We start from the raw sequence: 26,306 nt of genomic DNA, 5'->3' as shown, positions 1-26,306 counted from the left end.
AATATCTGATAAAATAGATTTCCCCGAATTGGTTACCCGTATTTATCTTAAGGTACCACAGAGACAAACGTATTGTACATAACTTTTTCACATACCTAAATGCAGAACAAAGTTTACAAAATAAACTACGATTAACCGTATTATGGATACTTTAAACCGGAAATTTAACGACATAGATGTAATTACAAAAAATATTAAATTTATCAAAACTGTCATAGGTAATAAATTGTCTTTGTCCGCATCCTCTTCTCCGTTTCTCTCTATTTCTGAATAAATATAACTTGAAAAAATCTTTTAACATAAATATGTATCCCAGTACTGCCTGCCGGCCAACTGATTTTTATTTTGAATAAATTCTATCAAACGTATATGTTATTCTTATTTATATATTATGTATGTGCATATAATATGTATTTGTTTGCTCGTTTTGAATCAACGTACGGGGATCGTCATACCTACCTTGTTTTATTGTTGATACGAGTATTATATCGTATTTACTGCATTTTGTGGTTACCTACCGTATTGTGTGGGACTAGTTGCACAATTATCATTCAGTGAGTATAAATTAAATTTAAACATGAAATGCTTATTTTTTTTTAGAATAAGGTTTTGAAATTTACCGTACTTTTGAAAAAATACAATATATAACATTTCTTGATTTAAATTTTAACAAAAAGGGATCAAATGTAGGTAGCATAAACTATATATTTTTTATTTTTTAAATTGTCAAACTTCTTACCAAGGTCTTTTTTCTGTACCCTTTTCAATATAATTACAAGTTTAAAATTATTTTTTTATACTTACGCACACACCCGCACCCTCTCCCTCATTCATTCCCACACACACATGTACCCTCTCCCTCATTCATTCACGCATACACACATTCACATACACACACATGAATACAAACGTTCACACATAAAATTACGTAAACTCATCTCTTGTTTATTATGTATTATTAGATTTACAGTGGATTTTTTTAATTGGCTCTAAGTATTGGTCATATATTTCTACTTATTTTTTTTATGTAATAGCTATAAAAATCCCAAATAAAATAAAATAAATAAAATAAATCAATTAAATATTACATTATATGAAAATATTTTTTTCGTCAAAAAAATAAAAGCAATCATAAAAATACAATATTGTTACGAAAAAAATAGTATTAGGAATACATTACAATCATATTATTGTTTCCTATTTTGTTCATTCCAATAAACAAACCCTCAGAAGTACAAATAGCTTTTACACAAAGGTTTCCAATAAGGACAATCTCCTTATCCTTCCTACAATCCATTACTCCTTCACGATTATACCACCTCAGAGGTTACTCAAGATAATAACATATTTACGGAAGGTAAATTACCTTTATTTTTCTGTTTTTACAAGCAATTCTTGTATCTCTCTCTAGGAAACACTTTGTGTTGCGTTTTCTTTACACGCTGGCAAGATTTATTGTGCTAAATATATATTATTTTTCTTCGAATTCCTCGGTCGATAAAAAATCGTTAACATTTCACTTTCCGCACAGGGTGGTGCATAGAAAACTACATTATTACAGCAATTAGAATCGGCTCGTGGTCCCTTGGCTACTGTTGCGGACTCACAGATCAGAGAACCCCATACCAGAACGAAAATACAATATTTCTAAACTAAAAATAATTGCATTACGAATATATTTTTTAATCGTATTTCATATCGTTCCGTGTCCACGCGGGTGAAGAATACAGTTCTGCGTATGAAACAGAACCTGAATCCTAGACGAGCCTTTTTTATTCAATGGCTACTCTCTATGATGGTTAACGCTTTTGCAAAGCAAACTTAAGGTTCCAGGTTCAATTCTTGGCAGGGTCAATATTAAATATTTATTTTTAATGTGATTTACTCCAATATTTCATTAACCGTTAGACTGTTCACCTTACCTTCATGTAAAGGATAATCTAAATACATAAATTGTCTTTTTTTTATTTTTACCACAACAGGCCTAAGGCCCTATTACAATGATGAAATGCATTACAGAACACCCAGGCTTAAGGAAAATCACATTTAATGTGTATGCTCTCACCGAGAATCAAACTTGCCTACGTGAGTAGCCATTGGACCACAGCCAGATTCTTTTAATGATCCATATAAATGATAAATTAATAATGATGATTAGTTCCTATATTTTTTTTCATTGTAAACAGCACATTTACTTATCAACAAATGTAATTCTATCTATTTTATGTAATTCTATAATTGAATATATACATTCATGCATGTGAAATTGTGTCGACGAATAACTTCAAACTGTGTGTTTTCAATCATGTATCTTTGTTGAATTACTTTATAAAATTAAATTAAAATAAATAAATAAAAAATAATGTAATTTTTGTCCAGCAGTCCACAGTTCCATGCGCCTGTCCGCCGGGTGGGGAGCCCTGGCCGGGGGGCTCCTGTCTCTCCTGGTTCTGGGGGGCCTCATTGTGCTTAGGGCCCGGCGCTCAAGAGGGGCGGGCGCGCCTCCGGCCCCCGTACAGGAGAAGCGCTGGCCACCTCCGGCCCCCAAAACAGCACCCCTGGAAACGGGGGACGATCGGGACCCAGATCTCATACCGGCGACTTATGGTAAATATTGGAATATTTTATTATTATTATTATTATGGATAACTTATATACCGCCATTTTCGTAATAAAATACCTTAAAGGCGCTTTACATAGTGATTCTTTTAAATTTGTAATTTAATTAAAATAATTTATTTTGTTGTCACACGCTACGGATTTATTCAAATGATTTAGAAAACAAGTGGGTTTTAAGTTTTTTCCGAAACATCACTTCACTTTTACAGCCTCGCACCTCTGCTGGGAGAGCATTCCATGCCATAGGGCCTGTTTTATTAATGTATGTTTATTATATATTCTACATACACGCAAATTTCATCACTGATTATGAAACATTGCATCAATTGAGTAAAAAAATAATAAAACATGTAGGGATGTAAAAAAATATATTATTTTGTTTTTTCCGAGAGAAACTCGAAACCATGCATTTTGGTTATAAAATGGAATTTAAGAAACAAATGACAATTTGGTAGACTTAATATTTTATAATTTATATTTTACCCATTAACTTTGTGGTCAAATGTTGATAATGATAATAAATATAACAGGCGCCGTGGCGCTGTTAGTTTAGGCGGCCAACTGTGAACTAAAGTTGCGAGATCGATTACCGCCAGTTGCAAGAAAAAAAAAATGTTTTTTTCTATTCATCTGGGTGTTGTGTTGTATTATTGAATGTGTATATATTTGGTTCGCAAACAACGAAGAATAATATATAATATACAATCATATTTTATAAAACCAATTACATTCATTATGTTTCAGAAATTATGTGCAATCACCATTAAAATACATAATCAAATAAAGTTAAGGATACAAAAATTGAAAATAAAAATCAAAAAATTTAAAATGTTATTCATTAATATAAAACACATCCTACATTCAAATAAAATTAACAATATTAATGATTACAACTAAATTATTGTAAAAATTAATATATTGAAATTAAAAGGCATCCTGTATACACGCACACGCATCTTTACATAACTTCCTTCCATATTATCCTTCTTTCCACCTGCTGACAGGCCTCTAAAATCTTAGCGGGTTATTCATTTAAAAAGAAAAGAATTAGGGTGTCACTCGTGTATGGGAAGTAAAACATAGATTGCATGAAACTGGCAGAGGAAGGATAAAAGCATAGTAAATGTAGTCGAAATGCGGTCGCTTAGACTAATGTGTGAGAAATCAATGTATAACAGGGTACGAATGGTAAAATCCGGCGAGTGCAAATCTGAGAAAGGTAATTGGTAAGATTATTTTGTATATTTATTTTATTTACAATATATTAATTTAACATTTATTGAGATAAAACATAAAATTTTCACAATCAATATCACCATATTTACTACATGTAACAAAAACATCCTTAAAAAATATATGGCATATCAAATATAAAAAAGAACATTGAATAAAAAACATTTGAATTGTGTAAAAAAAATTATTAAATATATAAATAAATAATAATATAAGTAATAAAAAAAAGGTAAGATATGATAATATGGCAAGATTGGCAAGGATGAATGGTAACATAAGACGTGGACGACCAAGAAAGACGTGGAATGATTAGAAAAATCTAAATCTCAAGTCCGGCCATGTCGAAAGCAGACACAACCAAAGGGTATGTACAAGATGTATAAATGTGAAAGAAGCTAGGAATGTATATCCGGATATACGTGTGTGGCGGTCTATCCTCTCTATCTACCCCCTACGGAGAAATGGCGTAATGGTAGTAATAGTAGCTTTGTAATGTTACTTTGTTAAAATTAATTACTTTTACTATTTAATAGAAAACAATCACAATTCAATTCAAATAATAATATAATGCGCAAATCTTTCGCAATTTATAGATGCAAAATGTCGTAGAATATTTTCGTTTTTCATAGAAATGGCACAAAATAAAATTTTATGGGTATTCGGATAAATTCTTTAAAATACTCATTTTTCGTTAAATACCCTTGAGCCCTTGAGATGTGGAAATGCAAATGGCGGTTTATAAGTTATTAATCATAGTAATTTTTGAAATTAAAATATTGGGTTTATATAACATTTACATTGTATTTTTAATTTGTATAACAGGTTTTTACATCTACATACATATCTCTAAATAAAAACCAGCTGATAAGCCGGTCTCGTGGTTTAGCGAGTTTTTCTTTCATTTTGTTGTGTGCTTTTTTTATATCATTCTTTTATGAATAAAAAAAAGTACAAAACAATTTATGCTACCAAATAGTTTTAATGAACAGAATGTATAGCTTTTATTCCTTAATAATTCAATTTAAGATTTTCATTGATTCACATAATATTTCAAAATCTTTTATAGTTTTTTAAGACGTACCTTATTTCGAGAGTTAAATTCATGAATCCAATAACACAGCTTATAACAATGTTAACCAGCAATGTTAACAAATGAATATTCTCCATCCCTGTTGTAATTTGTTAATCTTAGTGACTCCTTAGGGGGTGAAATCCAGTCTTTTGTCTAAAAACATTTGGTCAAACTAATAAAAATATATTTATCGATTTTAGACAAAAATAAAACAAAAATAATTCGTTACAATTTATTTTAAACCATCGAATTAACTTACAAAACAAAGATTTTTCCTCTGAAATTCGTTAAAGGTTATTTTTTTAACCGTATTTTTAAAAGATTGCATTTTATAGTTTCTTGGTTTTGTTTCTAAAAAAACACATTAAACTCGCAGTTTCTCTTTTAAAGTGTGTTTAAGACTATTATTTCTCAACGTGGATATGCAGATTTTAAAAGTCTCATACGGAAGTCTCCACGTTAAATACAGCTTTTTCGCCGAGTGTTTTTAAATATAGTGAAAAATACAAGAGTATGAAAATCATTTGCTTGCGTGTAATTTCTGGCACGGAAAATACGCATCGATCATAAAAAACGCATGGTAAAAATTCTTATTTTTCTACGTGGAAGGTCTCCATGTAAACTTACTTGGTTAACAGTAGGTTTTAATATAAATTGTAAAATCTTTACGCATTTTAAAATGAATTTTATTATATTTACTTTCATGGGCATAAAACATGAGTAAGTAAAATACAATTCGTTTGTAATTATTGTACATTTGAAATTATTTCATATTTTATTTGGTAATAATTTATGGCTTATTCCCCTAATATAAACTTACGTATTCTCTAAAAATATCATTTGGCTTCAAATAAGTGTGTTATTATTTTTATGGATAACTTATAAGGCACCATTTTCGTAACATAATACCTCTGGGATACTTAACAAAGTGATTACATAAAGAAAAAAAAATAGTTTTAACTTTCTTAATTTGTAATTTAAGTGTTACATTGTTTTTAGTTATTTTAAAACCATCATTTGATTTATTTTTTTCTATTTTTTTATATTTTAGTAGCACTAACTTTGTGGATCATTCTTCTATTTTTGAGAGATAAATAAAGAAACTTTATTTTAGCAACCATTTTTTATTGATACAAATGACTAGTTTTGACAACTACACATTTCCCTCTTCTTGGTTATTTAATAACTAACTCTTTAAAAAAACTAAACAATTTAATGTCAATGAACTTTTTCAACTAGAATATTTAAAATTTATTCATAAGTTAGCCACTGATATTATTGTAGACAAAAAACTAAAACTTGAAAAAAATCGTAATAAACATAGACATAATACAAGAATATCAGAACAATATTACATACAATATTCCAAAACGAGACAAGGACAATCGAGACTTATAAATTAGGGACTGAAATTATGCAATAAACTACCAGACAAAATAAAAGACTCAGACAAACTTTTCAAAGGATGTAAAAAATATTATTATCAATAACAGAGTATGAATGAAAAATGAAATATTATTATTGTAAAATGAATGTTATAATCCGCAAGGGTTAATAAATAAATTTTCAAATAAATAAAAACATGCATAATATATAATAGAAACAGTAAACAGATTAGTGGGTTGCGATAAGGATAATTGTGTTTATGTTAATTGTATTTTTTATCTCCAACTAATCGTACATTGAGCCGTTCATTAGTGTCCAATGCACCTACTGATTACAGAATATTATGAGGATTATTCATATTCAGCTTCGGATCCGGGAAAAATTACAAACATCCGAGTCTAATGAAATGTTTAAATAAATATTTAACTGGAATCTTGTTGATCCAGCACGCTGCAGTCAAATATGTTTTCACAGATACTTTAAGTTTTATCTGAATTGTAAACTATTCGACTTTTCAAAATTTTGTAAACCAAATCAAGTTTTTTCATGCGTTAAATATATTTATTCTGCAGTGTCAAAATTTAATGTCATTTAAATAAACAGTAAAAAGAACATAAAACATTTAAACCTGTTGATGGATTTGCTATGACTCACTAGAAAAAAACACTTTTTTAGTATATTTGCAATATTTTTAAAAATCGTAGAAAACGTTTTGTTTATAATTCAGTTTTTATTAAAAAAAATGTTTTTTTTATGCGTGTATATTATATAATCATCATCATTCCCTTTCCCCACCTAAAGGTGCATAGGGCACTGCATTGGTACACCAATCGCGGCGTATCTTGATCATTTTTGTTTTATGAATGTAATATGATAAGCCTTACGCTTCAAGTACCAATCCATATCCATATTAAATTTGATTAGCTAGGCATTTATAATTAAGTAATTTCATTTTATTTTTTATTGTTTTATTAGTATAGGACTAGTTATATGCTCTAAAAGATAAAAATCTCCATCTTAGAACAGGCTGAGCCATGTTAGACGGAAACTATCATTAACAGCGAACACTCGGTTTTCATTTTATATTAATTAGTTTTATATATATTCCCTGTTATTAAATATGTAAACTAACTTTATGCAATAAATTTATAAAAGAAAATAAAAATAAACATTTTTTTTTATATTTATTAAGGAAAAACAACAGTTGTTATATAAGAATACAAAATATAGAAAATAGTACATACATCCAGTTAAAGTTTTTCACAAATATAATGAGAGAACTTGTTACACAATATTAAAAAAAGAGCTCGTAAGAAGGTTAAGGGATTAAGAAACAGAGTGGAGGAGTGAAGGAGAGGGATTTTCATAATATAGTTGACTAATTCAAAATTTTGATATCATAATAAAATAAACATATTTAAATGAATATAAACTTATTACACACTGACAAATGTTTCATTTTACAGTGTTTCAAAAAGTTTTTTTTTTAAGTCACAAAATTTTGTATTAAAAATATCTAAATGGGGACAAAGTAAATTAAATTTGGAGCAACTACGATAAATAAACGAGTTTTAAACATATTTTTTTTTGGGCAATGAATTATAAAAATAATAAACTCCTCATGTTGACTTTACGGGACGATTAATTTAAATACGCTACAAGAGATATGGACTATTGATAAAATTGTTTAAAATTTTTAAGAGAACAGACAGATCAGAAATACTTCTACGTTTAGTAAGGGAATTTAAACTATGAAAAGAAGAAGAGTCTTCATACGAGTCAAAATATGTAAGTTTAAGGAATCTTTTCTGTATTCTATCTAATTGTGATATATAAATTGTATATCGAAGATTCCAAACAACAGATGCAAACTCAAGATGGCTGCGAACGTATGTATTATATAAGATTTTGAGGGATGCGGTTGTTTTTAATGGTTGAGTAGTGCGTATAATAAAGCCCAGATTTCTGTAAGTCTTATTTATAGACGCCTGAATATGGGAATCAAAAAAGTATTTTTCATCCATAATCACACCTTAATCTCTCAACTCGTTTTTCCGGACAAGAATATTACCGTTAATTTCATAGTTGAAAACAATTTTATTTATGTTTCTAGTGAACGAAATAACGAAACATTTATCAGTGTGTAAGAATAGCTGGTTATTTATTTATTTTTTTATTTTATTCAGAAAACATACAGTCATACAAAATAAGTATTAAAAACAACAATTTTTTAACATAAAAAGACCAATTAAGTTATGGGAACCGTAATCCGCTAGTTTATTTAGGTCATTTTGTAATTCCCCACAATTATTTTCTAACTTCATTTTTAAAAATAATTTAGTATCGTCAGCAAACATGAGAAAATTAGAATGTTTGATAAATTTTCCAATGCTATTTATGTAAATTAAAAATAATAAAGGTCCTAAGTGGGATCTTTGAGGAACACCGGATGAAATGTAGATGCTGTTTGAGTTCAATCCTAACACAGCTACTGTTTGACTTCTATTTTTGATATATGATATAAGCCATATGTACAAATATATAAATGTAACAGTTCCTCGGTGTACAAAACTTGATTATACCAGAGTAAACTTGATCATACGTCACGTGGGAATTAGTTTAACCCTTTACACTACTGTCCAGAGAAACAAGGGTGTCGAATATGTCCATAGAAGCGAAATAATACGCATAATTGTCTAGATACAACCGGAACACCACGAACACACGTTCACATAGTACATACCTACAAATTTCAATGTACAACTTATACAACGCGTGCTTAAACAGCACTTATGGAACTAAGTATATCAAGATAACGGTAAAAAACACAATTATTTTTAATCGCTTTTATAATTAGGTCGAACACGTAGGGGGTTAACTTGAGCAAAGCTAATTTTTATTAAATTATATAATGTAATGTAACGCCTCGCTAAAAATATAAATGCTTGATAGATAAAGATTGTAATTTATATAATAATTAACAAATTACAACAGGGATGAAGAATACCTTAAATAAGGGAATATGGAAGTCTAGGAATTTACAAGGCTTATGACCTGTCATTGGCTAGTTAAAGTGGCCACTTTACACACTGTGTAACATTCACCATTTTGCCTATGTTTAAACGTCCATATTTCTTCAATTCTTCCATTCGTTGATTTTAGTGAAGTTAAAGAGCTGAAACCTTTATTGCTGAAGTTTACGGTTTGTTGTAACTCACTATGTTAGATGTGGTTGGACCATTCTCTTGACGTTTTATGTAACGATGTAATGTCATCAAATTTACTTTGTATGCTTTGGCAGCTCTTCGAAAAGATGTTTTTTTCTGTTACTTCTTTAGCTGCTTTTTTGTAGGTCTCCTCGGAAATTTCACCTCTATTGTTTTTTTTTATATGTCCGTATCATTGTTAATAATAATATTTGGCTGATTTATATAGCGCCATTTTTGTAAAAAATCACCTCAAGGGCGCTTTACAATTGTATATCTAAACTTTCATTCTAACTTAACTTAAGTAATATATTATATTTGCAGATTTAAATTGAAGGTATGATAGTTTAAAGAAGTGGGATTTCAGTTGGGATCTGAACTGACTGGGACTGTCGATGATTCGTAAGTTTGAAGGCAATTGGTTCCAGGCAGAGGGGCCGGCGGCGGCAAAAACACGATCTCCAAATCTAGTGTTTGGGGAGCGCCGGATTTCGACAAGTTTTCCTCTTCCTGAATTAAATGCTGACCTAAGAGTAGATTTTCTTTGATTATTTTCCCTAATACAAAGGTCCGATAGGTATTTTGGAGCCATTTTATGAAGGGATTTGAATACTGTCCAGCACAGCTTGTATTTTATTCTCTCTGGGCTTTTTAACCATAGCAAATCTCGAAGATGTTGTGAGAATATATTTTTTGACATATATAATCTCGAAACTTTTGTTATTTAAAATCTCGAACAATAATAACAAATGGTTTAATAATTGTATATAAATATGCCATTTGAAGTAAAAGTGAAACGTTGTAGAGCTAGTTATTACAGTAACAACTTGCCCCCTATTGTTGTAACAACTAGCCCCTCTGACCCAAAATAAAAACAAATTGTTATGGCATTAACACGGAAAGTGTTATTATTTCGATATATTATCTGAATGCAAGCAAAGACATGTAGAGTTTTACCAGTTTACTTTTAATCAACTTACCTTTTATAATTGTTGAACAAATAATCTTCAAAATCAATCAACGAAAGTTACTTTCAGATACGAAATACACTATAATCAATTTTATTTCAATTACGCACGACCGGCAAGAGTGTCGTTCCGTCGAGCATTGCAGACATGATACCTAGACATGCTGTGCGACACGTACGTCACATAATCTAGTGGTGGGGGAGTTATTTAGAATGTAACAACTTGCCCCCGTAACAACTAGCCCCGCCGTCCTCTACATAGTTTGACCACATATTCGCCTGAGAAATCGCATTTCGGCAGCATTCAGCCTACTTTCGTCCCTGTTTTTCTAAGTCCATACTTCGCTCCTATACATCAGGGTCGGGACCAGGACTCCATTGAGAAGTGCTAATTTTGCCCCTTGCGACTAACATTTATTTGCCAAGGGCGCCGATATATTATAATAATACCACTAGACTACTGCTTCAGTGGGGAGTAACCATCTGATGGCAGTTCTCAGCATCCAGATCGCACAGCCATTTTTTGCAAATAATTAAAATTGCCATTCATTTAAATTTTGCTTTGCATCAAGCGGTGTGGTGTCGTCAATTCTGATTATCTCTTATACTAAGCACTTAACGGTTCTAAATAACAGTATCAGCTGCTAACCCTGGCTTTATTATCCCTGCACATCTTGATTATTTCTTACATAAAGGCGAAATAGCTAAAGCCAGTCGTGGGGCGGTATTATTGTGCATTGAATTTTTTTTTTCAATGAATTATTAAGTACCGACATTGTTTGAAGTCGAACCTGGAACTTGCTCGAAAAACGTTGCGCTAGCCATAACTCAACGAGGCGAGCAATATACGAAAACTTATGCGTAAATTTTAAATAAAAGATGAATAAAAAGTTGATGAAACATTACATACTAAGAAATTTAATAACGAGAAAATTTCATAGGCCGTAAAAAATATTTTTCACTTTTCCACATTTCGAAATGTGTATTTCAATTGGCGGTTCTATGACAATATTAAATTTTTCGCAAAACATTTACCTCGTGTATGAGAGTACGAGTTGCAAAATCAGTTACCTCCACCAATTTTTGTAATGTGAAAATAGCATAAACTTGTGACTAGCATTTTTAAATACTTTTTTCATATTTTTTTCGCGATTTTATCAATTAGGTTAAAAGTTAATAAAACAATTAAACTTCTTTGAATACAGACATTTAATCAAATAATTTTAAATAAAACTTACTTTAAAGCTACTCCTATTGGTCGAAAAAAAGAAAAAAGGTGACCAGTGGATGTACTGATTTTGCAAACTGACACTGATTTTCGTAACCAAATTAATTCTAAAAGGAGACGGATTTTAAAGAGAAATATTATAATCTATAAAAAAATATGTAACTGACTTTGCAATAAGAAGTTTGAATGTTGATTGCTATTTATGGTACATTGTAACAAAGTTATCTTGGTGAATAAATTGACTAGATTTTGTTTTGATGCATTTACCTCCCTATTGGACAGAGCAATTAAAAATAGTATGTATTATTTGTAAAACTTTTGTATTGGTATGCATAGATTAAACTTATCGTTTCGGTTCGTTGTTTTGTGTTGTTTCGTGCTGGCAGATTTTTCCCTTTTATTTGTTTGAATGCGCGTTAATCGCCTATACTTTTCGTGGAGTTAGCCGTGTTTTATGCGACATTCGTAAAGTATCGAGGTACTTTGAGTGTACGACGTGGAATAATTTGGCACGAACGCCTCGCCTAACACGTATTTTCATATTTTTTCACAGCAAACCGCCTATTGTTCTAGCTCGGGCAGTAATAAATTCCGACGGTCGCGCGAGCGAGGCTTTGTACGCCCCGCTGTCATATAACCTACCTTTACTTTTATGGAAGAGGTGGTGAAAATGGCATTCATTGCGTCATAATAAAGCCAGCGCGGGTGATTTTATCTGCACAGCGATAAGGCCGGTGTGCGGGCTGAACCGGTACCGAGATACGAACAGGCCGGAGGTCCCCAAAGTACAGACCCACCACCGATGACTAACCACAACGGCGCATTCTATAACGCCACTAAATTCCAATCATAAAAACATCGCGGTACTCTAATTAAACAAAAAATGCTTCGTTTTTATTCAGAACTGAAAACGATCAATTCATTATCATTAAAAATCTGTCGTCCCGGTGATCGAAGTTGAAGTGATCTCGACTGAAGTGATTTCAGATATGAAAAATTTATTCAGGAATTTTTGAGCGTCCTTTAATAAACCGAGCTTTCGGTAACCGCTAAAACTCTTTCATTTAGGATTAAATTATATTTTTACTAGCATTTTTATTCAAAAATTATTCTACATCATTGCTCTGTTCTCCTTAATTTACCTTTCTTGCGTGAACTGAGATCTTTTATCTTTTTAAATTACACAGTACCCGTAACAAATGAAAATGAATCCTTAAAACTTTCGCGAAAAAATCGGCTGGAGGGAATGGCGGTGAAGTTCCTCGCTCTCAGCCTCACTCTCTGATTTCATTATAACTTTGGAAGTAATTTGGCTAAGCTGGTTAATTTTTTCTTCGAGACGTTTTGGTATTTCATATCCATTTCATAGGTTTAGCAAAATGCCTCCTCTGATGAGTTGTAATTACAGTCCCGCGAGAGCACCGCCGCCGCGCCGCCGCCGCTGCCGCCGCCGCCGCTCGCTGCTCACGTGTCCACCCCACCCTTAATGGAGTTCATGAAAATTTAACCGCTTTACCTGTTCAATTACGAGACTCTGGATTTTCTCAAACTAACATTAACGTTTCGCGCGAGTATCTACAGAGCGCGCAATTTTCTTTTCTTCGGGGGGTTAAATAATCCCATAGTCAAGACGTCAAAAAGTGAAGGTATGAATGGTACTGAAAGCTAAGAGTTTAATTATTAAGAGTAATATTACTAGTTCACTATAATAAATGGGCGTACATTACTAACGCGTAATTTAATACGGTTCTTAAAAAATACAATATAATATACGTAAGTATTTTCGCCCATCTCGGGAATCGCAAATAGTCCGTAATTACAATTTCCTAAAATCATGGCCCAGAATCTAAGTACCTGTCTGAGAGGGACATGTATGAGAAATGATCAGCGCTTCCGGCCGGTTGGGGCCTACCGCCTCTCGCCTCTCGCCTCGCGCCTCCGCCCCACGCCCTGCGCCTCAGGGCCGTGGCTGTTGTGTTTAAATTTCATTTACCTATTTGTTTTCGTTTTTCGGGTAAACAAGCCTTAAACCGAATCCCTGCCCCTTTTCAGCACAGGCGGTTATTAACAAGTAAAATTACATCCCCGTGGAAAAAAGTAAGCGGTAAACATTCATTCGCGCTTATTAATGTGAAATAACACATTGTTTCTTTGATTAACTTCACTTATCTTTTAAATTATTACGTTGAATTAGGACAAATACGAAGCGGTTGAATGGGCGGCACGCCACTTGATTTATTTTTAACGACCGGGATACAATAATTCGGTATTTCAAATAAAATTATTTTTTTCTTATTATTGAATGAACAAGATAATTTATTTACATCGTATGTCCTATGAACACTACCTATTTTAGAAACATTCTCCACTATAATATTTAGATCGCTTATTCCACCACATTACTGGGGTGAAATAGAAACTGATATGATCATTATTACCGTTTGTCAGTTTCTTGCTGTTCACGAAACAATTGAACGTAGTTATACAGAAATCAGCCAGCCATAGAAAAGTGAAACCGAGATAATAGCCATTTTGTGAAAAGAGTGAATTATAAAATCTACTCAATAGTTGGAATGTTTTAGACTTTAACAAACGATAAACAATGAATACATAAGTTTTTTTAAATATTACAAACAAGAATCTTTTTATGTATTTGACCAGTTTAAAAGATTTTTAAAGTACCCTAAGATTTTTCTGGTTTTGTGGGTGTTTTCTGCAAATTGAGAAATATCGTTTTTGTGATCGACACCTTTTTTCGAATGTGATTTATACAGTTTTTTGTATGAAAGTGGTCTGGCTGTTTTAGGCAGAACATAGAATCAACCTTACTGCACCCGATAACATCAATATCTCATTTTTCCAAAATTGTGGACTGGCTGCTTTCTGCATAACTACGTTCAATTGTTTGGCTCAATAACAATAATTTCGATGAACATGATGAATATGTGAGTGTCTGTCTATAAGACGGAAAAACCAAAAAAAAATATTGGCGAAAATAAACATTTTACGGTGAATTAACTTCTAACAATGAACTCAAATTGATGAAAAAGAAAATGTAAATAAACCTAGGTATTAATTAGTTAATTAAATGTGCGCGTGGTCGCTGAAATACCGATTTTCAATTGTTTTTTGTGTTTTTTTTACATTTTAGGTTAATTTAAAACTGCTTATTATTTAAATTAGTTTCAACTATGTACTTCTTACTATGTATTCTGTTTTTATTTCGCATTTTACTGAGTTTCAAAATATTTTTATAGACATATTTATATATTTTCATGGTTTTTTACTATGTTTTCACTGCATTTATTACTTTGTTTTTATAATTTATTTATTTTGCTACGTTTTTTTTACTACATTTTTACTGTGTTTTTACTATGTTTTTACTACATTTTTATTATGTTTTTACTACATTTTTACTATGTTTTTACTATGTTTTTATTACACTTTACTGTGTTTTTACTACATTTTTTACCATGTTTTTACTGCATTTTTTACTTTGCTTTTCACTTTGTCCTGTATCTTTATAACTGTTTCTATAAATTGATTACTGTTTTTTACTTTTTTTTTACTGTCTTAGAACGGGGTAAATAACCCTAGTTAGACAGTCAAAGCGACTTTACATAAATTATAATTTTGTGTATGTAATATAATGATAATAAATAAATAAATAACTCTGTTTAATGGTACACAAACCACAAAGTTTCTTTTTTTCTTTAATCAAAAATTAGGGAATAGATACTTAAACTTTATGTCGTATTTTTGTGGGATCATCATAATGAGGAAGTTCGGTGTTTTTTTTTTGAATTTTTTATTTGTTAATAGACTGTTAAACTAAGTCAATTTTTTTTTTTTTTAATTTTTATATATCGTATTATCGGCGCTACGATTTTTCAAAGTTTTGTATTTCTGAAATAACTCCGCGTGTAACGTCAGAGGTTCATTTCCGCTTATTCTCATTCAGTTCTTCCTATTGGTCCAGAAGCGACAAGCAGACCGGAAATCTTCCATAGCTCTCAGATCATAGTTTGATTCACATGAACCAGTGACGTCATTTAAAGTAGTGCGTTTTTATCAAAGTATTTTTTATTATTTTTTCTGTACATTTTCAAGAAACTTTGTAGTACAATTTAATGCTCTAATTTTTACCCCGCGTAAGAAAACATTTTTTGTATCCAATTTCCCGTAGGGCTGAAGTTCCTCATTCCGCCATCTGCACCCAGCGGTGCATAGAGCAATATATTGGAACTTCAGTTCTAGCGTATATAGATCAATTTTATTACATGGAGTGTGACGTGATCAGTCTTACGCTTCAAAGACGACTAACGACTCTTATATGATAACAAAAACGACACTGAAATTACTAAAACCATCAATAAAGACGTACAGAAACTATTAAAATGGACAAACAAAAACTGATTCAAACTAAATGCAATACAATGCAATATAATACACTCTTAAATAAAGAAAAGAACCATATGAACATAATAATAAACAACAAAATCGTGACGTACCTAGGACTTGTCATACAATTAAAATGGACGAAACACATAAACGGACTCACAGAAGTAATAGCATAATTACATAGCCCCTTCTACAAAATTATAGACCTCATCCCAAAAACGGTAAAAAACATGATTTACGAAGCTTATGTTGAAAGAAAATTGAGCTACATGATTGCCTTTTGGGGAAACGGTAACAAGACAGATATAACAAGAATACAAAGACAACAAAATAAAATAATTAAACTAATGTACAACTTACTTTACCTAACCACTACGACTTAACTGTTCGAAATAACCCTGGGTCCGTACTACAATGGGATGGTAACTGTTATCTTCAACTAAATGTTATTAAATATTTGTTTAGAACCAGTTACCGACTTTTTTATTTCTATCGGTTTTGAGACGTACCCGTCTCTTCATAGGGACACCGATTAAACTAACATGCAAAACCCTCTGTACACCTCCACCATAGTTGTTGCACAAAAATATAAAACCAACACGACATGCATTTCAATAAGCAATCTTTACATGCACTGATTAGGTTATGAAAATATTTGACGTTGTTGGAGAAATAGCTATATTGATAAATTAGAGAGAATCCAGAGAAAGTTCCTACGATATGTAAACTATAAGATGGGTAACTGGGGTAACTCTTTCTGAGATATCATATAATTTGTTACTAGAAAATTAGCATATATCCTCCTTTTCAACTAGACGCAGAGTAGCTGATGTTGTCGCACTATATAATATTGTGAATAATGTTATAGATCGTCCATGCTTGGTAAATGAAATAAATTTTAGGATTCCATTTAAGACCACCAGGCTTAGATGTACTTTCCATACTAAATCATTTCAAGCAAATTATGCTCCGTTAGTTTGATTTCACGTAAATGCCAATAAATTTAACTATCTTTTAAATATATTTAATACTTCGCCTGCTTTAGTTAAATCAAATATTATATCAAGTACAATGTAATAAATTACCAGTTAAATCGATGTTTAAATTAGTCACTCCCTTGCAACTAAATTATTATTGTGATGAAATAACGTTTCCATATTTGTTTATATGAATACGTGTATGTGCTTTTTATTTCTTTTTTTTTTTATTCTTTGAGATATATCAAATTACACTTTGTCACAAGTAAATTACGAACTTTTGAATTACTTCTAATAGTATAGTTATAGAACTTCTTAAACATGTTTTTATCAAATTATTTTTTTAACCTTTGTACTCGTATAACTGCTACCTATTTGTGTTTTTAACTTTATTATATATATTGTATTATTTAACCAAATTTTCATTGTGAAAGCCCTATGGGCGTTCAATTTATAAGAAATTAAATTTAATAAAAAGAGAAAGGGGATAAAGGGTACGTAAGGGGAAGAGACGGGTACGTCTCAAAACCGGTAGACATAGAAAATTCGGTAAGTGGTTATGAACAAATATTCAATAATATTTAATACTTTAAATTGTCAAACAATTAAACACATTTTCGTACGTACGTTTATAAAATTTACTAATTAAATTTCTAAAGTTTACTAAAGATTTGATAAAAATTTACTGAGATGATAAAAATTGTACACACAATAGGGTATTTTCAGGTTTTTTTTTTATTTTGCAAAAAAATAGAAAAAAAAATTACGACAGTAACTGTATAGCTTTTATTTTTTTATGTCCACGCGTTAATTTTTCAGAGCGGTTTAAAAACGTATACTTTGAATTGGCGCCAAAACGAACATTCAATGCCGTATGGGCTTGTGACGTCACGCGTTACGAATTTGACTGACCGTTCAAACAAATTCATACGAATTTGTATAGCCTACGTGTTGTTTTTGTTGTAATTGGTTGTTTTAACTAATTAACGCGCATAAAATGTCTTTAGTTATAAGATACAAGTACTGTTTAATTCCGATGTGCACAAACACTACGGTGAAGACGCAAAATGAAGCTTTTTTCGCCATTTCTAGTACCTAATGAAAAAATGCAGAAAAAATGGTTTAACGCATTTGAACGTTATGAAACGAGATGTTAAAAAAAACAAACCACTATTCTTTTTTCCGTAGGTCTTGTTCAGTACAAAATACTATATTTTATGGTGTAGACTGTAGACTATAAACATTTACTAACAGTAGGTACTGAAATTAGCACTTATAAAGCTTGACAGGTACTACAATACTAAAATAGTTTATTCTTTGAACGTTATTGTTTATATTTGTATTATATTTCTATACTTATGTTACTTAGTTTAATTTGTGGAACTGTTGGTTTTCTATATGAATAAAAAATAAAATTACAAAAAAAATCCTGTATGAAAACCTACCTTAATTATTTGTGAAATTTATTGCATTTACAAAATGGCAACTGACCTTGAGATGCTGAACAGTCTTCACACTTGCAGGAATCTATTAATTCATATACTTCATCGCAAATCAACGTCACCGAGTACGATTTGGTTCTAACTTTAAGTTCTGCTGGGGGTGACTCGACCTTTTACCATTCAAATATCACCCGTCCGTTTTACTTGAATGTAATCTATGGCACTGTCTCCGTAATTTACCCTAGCTGATATATTAATAAGTAAATCACATTTAATAAAAAAAGGCATTAACACGCACTCGAGCAACAGAGATGTTTACAAGCAATGGTATTTTATGGATTATGTTGTGTCAAAGTCACGTTACTTCCCTTTTGCATTAAATGTACGCTAAACAATATATATATAGTACATGCAAATAATACAACTATTTGAATGAATACATTCTGGAAGCAAACATTATATATTTGCTTACCTTACGGCCTTTACATTTCTATACTCGAACTTAAAAAGTTTGTATTGAATGAGAAAAAAATACCCATCATGATTATATCTATTTTGGGCAAGTTATCGGACTTTCCTTGTAAAAAACCAATTTTAGTCATAATGCTATGGATGTTTATAAATGAAAACAAAAAAAAAACAAAGGAAAAGACGAAATTTATCTAGAAAAAACAAATAAAAAGCCACAAGCCGTCCGCGTCGGAGGATCTCAGTATAGGATTTGAGTGAACGTAGGATATATAAGTCACGCGTGACGTCATCAACCCTTTTGGCCAGTTACGGGCCGTTTTATTTCTATCAAACTTTAAATAGGAAATTATAAATGAAAACATTCGTTTCAGATTTTGATAGTAATATGGTTCGAATCGTAAAAATATTATTTAAATACTGAATACATTAAAAATCATATCCCCAGTTTATGAAAATACCCTATTGCATTGGGAAACATACAAGGCGGTAACATAGCAATTACCAAAAATGCTGACATACACAAATATAGAACCAGGTAACAACAACTCTACCGCATCAAAAAAGCAATCACAAATACAGGACAGTCACATTCTTATACAATGGACTTAAGGCTGTAGTCTGATAAAACGAACGCAAAATTAGGAAATCATACAATTTTTCCATTTTAAAACGAATGTTTTTTTTTATCGTGCGATAATAAAAATAAAAAAAACATAAGTTAGATTAAAATAATCTTTTTTAAAGGTATTTCTGTAAAAAATAAACTTAAAAATTGATGTAACTAAAATATAATTACTTTTAGACCGGCAGATTACGCAATTTCAAATTAAGAATAAACTTAAGTATATGGGATCTCAATAAAGACTAAGTTTTAAACTAAAATGTGTATAATAATTTAAATATAATAAGTTTAACATGAAAGTGGCCGAAGCCAAATGTAATTTTTTTAATTTCGAAAAGAAATACGAGCATTTTAAATCACATACATTTTTGTGACATTTTACATTATTTCTTTGTAAAATTATGCATTCGGTAGTACTTTTAAAAAAATTATATTGAAAAATTTTCGTTGAAACCTTTTTTTATAGAATTATATTCTCTCTTTTTTTAAATAGAAGATAATTTTGGTTGTAATATTTCATTTAAAACAACATCTTATTTACGTTTTCATGTCCATAATACCTGCCCTTACCGAAAACGATTCTCTAAAGAAGCCATTAAGCTCTATTGTGGAGAATAAAAGCATTCTAAATTTTTGGTTTGGTTTTAGTGTAGCTTTTAACATCAAACGTGTAACGGACGGTTTCAGTTAGTGCTTGCAATTCTCTACCCTACGCGCGACGGCCCGTTGTATTGCTTTGATTTGTAGCTAACTTCGTGGTTAATTATCGCAGAATGGTTTTTATTCGTATGAGTGACTCTTTTAGGTTATTACTCTAAGACTAAAACTGAAATTAACTACGTGATTTCAACATTTTAAATTCCATATTCAACATTACCACAGAATCACAATCAAACGAACATCGATGAATAATTATTTATTATAAAATAAATTGCAATCAAATACTGTTGGCAATGCGATCATCTACAAAAGAAAAAATACGACCATCAATCAGAAACAATAAACGTAAATGCAAATTATGACTATTAGTATGTTACAACAGAGATGAAGAACATTTTACAGAAAGTAAATGGGAGTCTAGGCATTTACAGGACTCATGACCTGTCTTTGGCTGGTTTACGTGGCCTATGTACACACTGTGTAACATTTAACATTTTGCCTATGTTTTAACATTCATATTCCTTCACAGGTTATTAACCCTTTAAATGCCTTGACTTCTTTATTCCTATGAAAAAATGTTCCTAATCGCTACTGTAATATGTAAATATATATTAACAACTCCCTGGTCCAATTCGGTTCATGTCAAAAAAATTTGGACTAACTTAAAATATTGACGACAAACAAGGTTTAAAATGTTGAGTCATTTCTTGAATCTTGCTCTATTTCTAGAAACTTTTTAACTCGCATTTACAACCATTTGACCAACCGCGGACGAGCATACTTAATATTATTACACTGTTATTCTATCTTCTTTGGGTAAAAGTCATTAAAATAATTCACCGACTCTAACAGCTGTTGTCTAGATCTGTTCACAAAAACATTGCTTAAATAATAACGTGCTCTTCGCAACATTCATTTATGAAAACGAAAGTAAATTTTCCCCACTAAATACCATTTATGTTTTAAAAATATAAAAAGAAGGATAATTTTTTAATTTAATTTATAACCTGCGTATTTTATTTGAAAACTTTCCCATATTGCTAAACAATTTATTTTAAAAAAAACGTACTGTTTTATAAATTAAAAAATATTTTAAAGTTAAAGTTGCCATTCCAAATTTCCAAGTCCCTGGCCGGACACGTGAAGCGTAAGACTGATCATCCCTCCTTCATAACAAAAAATGTGTACAAATTTCAAGGTAGGCTGCAGTTAGTGTTGCCTTATTAGATCCAAAAAGGGACAGGGAATAAAAACCAAACAAAATCGGCTTCTTAAACGTCTAGTTGCATACAGTCAGAAAGATAGTAAAACAAATGAAAAAAATATAATAACTAAATAAATTTTTCTTTAGTGGCTACATTTTTAAGCTTTGATGCTCTTAAATGCTAAAAGGGCAGAATCTTGCCACATTATCTGTGCATCTAGGCGTTCGTTTTAAAAACTGACAGTTATGTCAGAATTTAATTCGACATCAACATTGACTTTCACTCTCATATTTGTAATAAGCTATTAAGAAAAAAACTGCAAACCTCAGAACGATTTAAAATTTAAATAAATCTTAATTATAGGAAAAATTGCTCGGTGGAACAAAATTTTTGTCAGTTTTAATGCGTAGATATGCGTACCGAGGGGTACTAAACCCATTGGTATAAACCGATGTACATACCTCAATCGCTCGGGAAAATTTATCTTCAACTTTACCGTCATGGTGAAGGTATGACTTTCTTAGCTTTCCACTGTAATCGCGACCCTGAAGAGCAAGAAACTATTACCTAATACTCTTCTGTTTTACTATTTTTAATTTATAATAAGAAATATACGTTGTTTTCAAAGAACCACATTTTAGCTACAAATTTTTCATAAGTGACCGAGTTTCGTCGTGACCGACATTGTCAGGCTGGTAGATCAGTAATAGACTAAACAGATTCTTATGTTATATGCGAGTAAAGACGGGCGTTATCTATCATGATTTTATATAATTATAGTAATAAACTAATCAGTATATTATATGAATTTTGTTATGACAATTATGTTAGTTTAAGTATTGTTTAAAGCTATATTTTTTTTTAAAACATGACAATAGCGCGTAGTCTAAAAAGTTGTCAACTACCGGTCTCTGTTACATATTTATACAAAATTTTATTGGGTTAGATTTAAATAGTTTATACTTTTTTATTTTGTACATATGTTCTTAAAAATACATATTTGTATAAATTCATATACTTATAACCAATATGTTTGGTTTTCAAAATTTTTGTTGACAAGAATTGGATTCAACTCCCTTGGGAGTTGTTAGTATTAATATATTACAACAGAAATAAAGAACAATGACAGTTCATAAGGCGTGTAAATGCCTCGACTTCTATATTTCCTTCCATAAAACATTCTTCATTTCTGCTGTGATGTATTCATATAATAATTACTACGCAATACTTAAATTCATTGAATTAACATCGCTTATTCCCATAATATATAAAAATCATGATTCACAACACCTGCTTCCACGTGTACGTATAACATAAGATTGACTGGCGCCGTGGCGTAGTTGGTTAGATGGCCAACCATTAAAAAGGCGTCGCGGGTTCGATTCTTGTCAGTCAAAAATAAATGCTTTTTCCAAATTGGTGTGGAAGTTCAACTGTAGTATTCATAACTTACTTCTGCCTTTTCTTTACCACCGGCTGACAAGCCTGTAAAATCGAAGTAAGCGGGTTATTACTTTAATAATAATATTTTTAGTAACGATGTCGTTCACGACAAAACCCGGTCACTGGTACTAAATTCATCGTTAAAATGAGTTCCAAAGTAAACAGCGTATTTTCTTAATTATAAATTTGATAAATTAAAATAGAAGCCTAATAGTTTCTTGCTCTTCAAGTACCCAATAATAAATATTCGGTATTTAAGTTTAAAAAACATGTATCTTGATATATGATTACGATTTATTCATTCAGTATTCCCTCTCCGGTCATAATGGCGCATAAAGCACCGCTCCGTACACCAACCGCAGCGTATCTTAATATTCATATGGTCAAAACTAAATAACATATTTTATTGCAGTTCCACCAAGAAATGTCAATAGAGATACTCGGTCTATTTTTAAATAATTAATTATTATTTAACAATTTTTCAGAACCTGTATCTTTATACACACGCACCTGGGATGCAGACGGGGGGCACAAGTCCACTGAGAAGCTGTCCGCAGTCCCATTTCAAGAGCTTCCCACCCTCCGGGTGTCAGGGGATCTGCCGCCGCTGCCCCCGCGCCCCACTAGTACGGGGGCCCCCTACTCGCAAGACTCCTGCCTAAACCTACAGGCCTTCAAAGAGAAACTTCTAGATACCAGACTTCCGGAGTCTTGCGTGTAAAACAATATAGTGATCTTTTATAATTGTTTTATATGATAAATAAAAAACACAGTGAGTAGGGTAAATTAAATTAAACATGTGAGTGCTATGCGAATCATCAATTTCTGCACACACAATCAAGTGAGTAGTATAAACGATAAAAAAATTGTATTTTTTGTTTCGGTGTCTTCTGTGGAACAACAAAATTGTTGAACAGAAAAATTAAAACTTTGTTTTATGAAACCGTACAAACTTTTTTTTTTAAATTCAAAGAAAAATTGATATGGTCATGTTTACACTATATAATCATGAGCTTCATAATAAAAGATTTTGATTGAAAATAATGTATGTAATTTTAAACAATTTACTATAAGTCAAATAAAACTCAAATTATTCTGATTAATGAGCGCCAGATTTTATTGTTTTTGAAATACAGCGAATTAGAATCACATTAAAAATTTACTTGCACATGTCCAGCAAAGTTAATTGCACAATCGAATTAAAATTTAAAAAAGTTTCTTTTATTTTTTATTTCCTGATGGCGGTTTGGATATTTAGCAATCCGAATGGCTGGAGATCGGATAAACGAAGTTTTATATCGTTTTTTCGTTTTTGTTTATTAGTTATTTTGAAAAAACGTGTCGGTACAAAGTTTTTTATGGCTTCCTGTTGCCCTTGTTAACAAATCATATATCCAACAATTATTTCTGCCTCGTGATGTAATATATAGCATGAAATATTTATTTAAAAATATGTTTTTACACTAAAATATTTCATAATCCCTATACTGGCACTTAAAGCGTAAGACTGATCATCTTACCTTCATGTAATAAAAAATGAACAGGATGCGCTACGGTTGGTGTATCAATACAGTGCCCTATCCATAATTGGGTGCGGAATGGGAATGTTGAGGATGTCCAATAATTTTTCATTCGATGTTGATGTTTTATGCAGTCGTTTATTTTTGGACCAATATCAAATTAGTAAGAAGCAGCACTCACATACACATACAAAACAAAAAATATTTACTTATTTCATTTAATACTTTATATACATATACAATTTATGTGCATATAAGGACAGGCATATTGCCTTAACGCAATTTCTTCCTACCTACCTAAACCGTTCAGTTTGAGAAAATTACAAGTACATGGACATATTCTAGGTAATTATATAATTTTATAAATAAATTTAAATATGAATCAACTAAAAAATTAAACTTTACTATGAGGAGATGAGAGGGGATGGGAAGGAAAGAAGAAGGGAGAACAATTTAATCATTTAGATCATTGGTTCTGAACCTTTTTGAAGTCAGGAAGCACTTTTGATCATAAAGAAAATTCGCGGTACACCAAAACTAAAGATTAAAAAAACATACAAAAATAACTCTTATTAAAAATAAAACAGAAATTTTTTTTCAGACGAGTTAAAAATTACATTAATTTTAAAAAAATACATAAAACCATAAATACTCCAATGAAACTTTTTGCAACGAAAATGATTTAATGTGACACCTGAGTTTGTCAGCTTTTACAAATTTCAGCAATATTAGGTCTAATATTTGATAAAGCTATTCTCATTTCTTCATCCAAATTGCAAAGTTTTTCGCGTTTCTTCGTTTTAATATTAGTTAATGTCAAAAAACCTAGCTCACAGAAAAATGAGGTTGAAAACTATTTTTTTTTCAAATTAATGGTGCACTTTTGTTGTAAACAGCATACACACAACACTATCGAAATAAACGATCAAAAGATTATTTAATCACAGGGTCTGTCTATTAGCTATATAAACGCAATAACGCAAAAGAAATCCCCTGCAATTCCCACAACTTCACTTTGCAAGAGTGCTGCCATCTAACCATTATATTTGCAACTCAAATCGCACAGTTAATGAGTCAACATTAAATTTTGGTTTTCATAATTTTGCGGAGCACTTGCAACAAGCTCGCGGAGCACCGGTTAAGAACAACTGATTAAGATAGTGACATTTCAATCTTGACTCAAATGTAAATAAAGGAGTGTCTCTTAACATAAGTTGGTTTTAGATGGTTATATTTCACAATTGAGCAGCTACTACTGTGAAAGAGGAGGCAAGAAAGTTACAGCGGTGAAAAGGGTGTTAAAAGGGTTCTCTCGTTACTAAAGCGAAGAGATAGTCCATGTTGTGATAGAGATTGGAAGAACTCTCTCAGATAAACAGGCAAAGTGGGATTATTTATTATTAAAAATATAAATGAGAGGTATTTAAAATGTTAATAAAATAAGGAACGCGGACTAAATTTTCGGAATCATTCATTGGTTGGATTCGATCATATAATGTCGAGATGACAAGTCGGTAGAACATAATGTTTCTCGCAGTCTTTGTGCAACTTGTTATACTTTCTACCCATGCGATGAGTAGAGAGTAATAATATCCTGTACAGTTTCCGGCGGGAAATAAGAGACATCGAGCTTAAAATGATACTGTAGGCCATAATCGGCATACTTCAGCTTTGTAAAGTATCGTCTTTGTCATTCATCCTTGTCGACTCGTGCGACAGAGACGCCGCTCTACAAAGCCGAAGTTAGCCGATTGTGGCTGAGTATCTTTCTTAAGCTCGATGTATGTTATTTACTTCCGGCAACTGTATACAAGTTATTACCCTATTTTTTTAAGTGCACGACTGATCTCACCT

The 26,306-nt window shown here is 31.3% G+C and overlaps 1 protein-coding gene across 1 annotated transcript in view; it reads left to right on the top strand.

The window, feature by feature from the left end:
- Positions 1–23,884, top strand: part of LOC148280308 (synaptogenesis protein syg-1-like) — a 243,498-nt gene extending 219,614 nt beyond the window's left edge. Inside the window, exons 14-15 of the mRNA XM_088228614.1 lie at positions 2,380–2,607; positions 23,418–23,884. Coding sequence (XP_088084740.1) covers positions 2,380–2,607; positions 23,418–23,653 — 464 coding nt within the window. The 3' untranslated portion in view covers positions 23,654–23,884. The remainder of the gene's footprint in view (positions 1–2,379; positions 2,608–23,417) is intronic.
- Positions 23,885–26,306: the final 2,422 nt, after the last annotated feature.

Source organism: Micrasema longulum, unplaced genomic scaffold (genome assembly GCF_059751315.1).
Source record: "Micrasema longulum isolate JH-2025_06_02 unplaced genomic scaffold, ASM5975131v1 h1tg000597l, whole genome shotgun sequence".
NCBI classification, from domain to species: Eukaryota; Metazoa; Arthropoda; class Insecta; order Trichoptera; family Brachycentridae; genus Micrasema; species Micrasema longulum.
The sequence above is the reverse complement of the archived record's forward strand: the minus strand, read 5'-3'. Positions and strand labels throughout refer to the sequence as shown.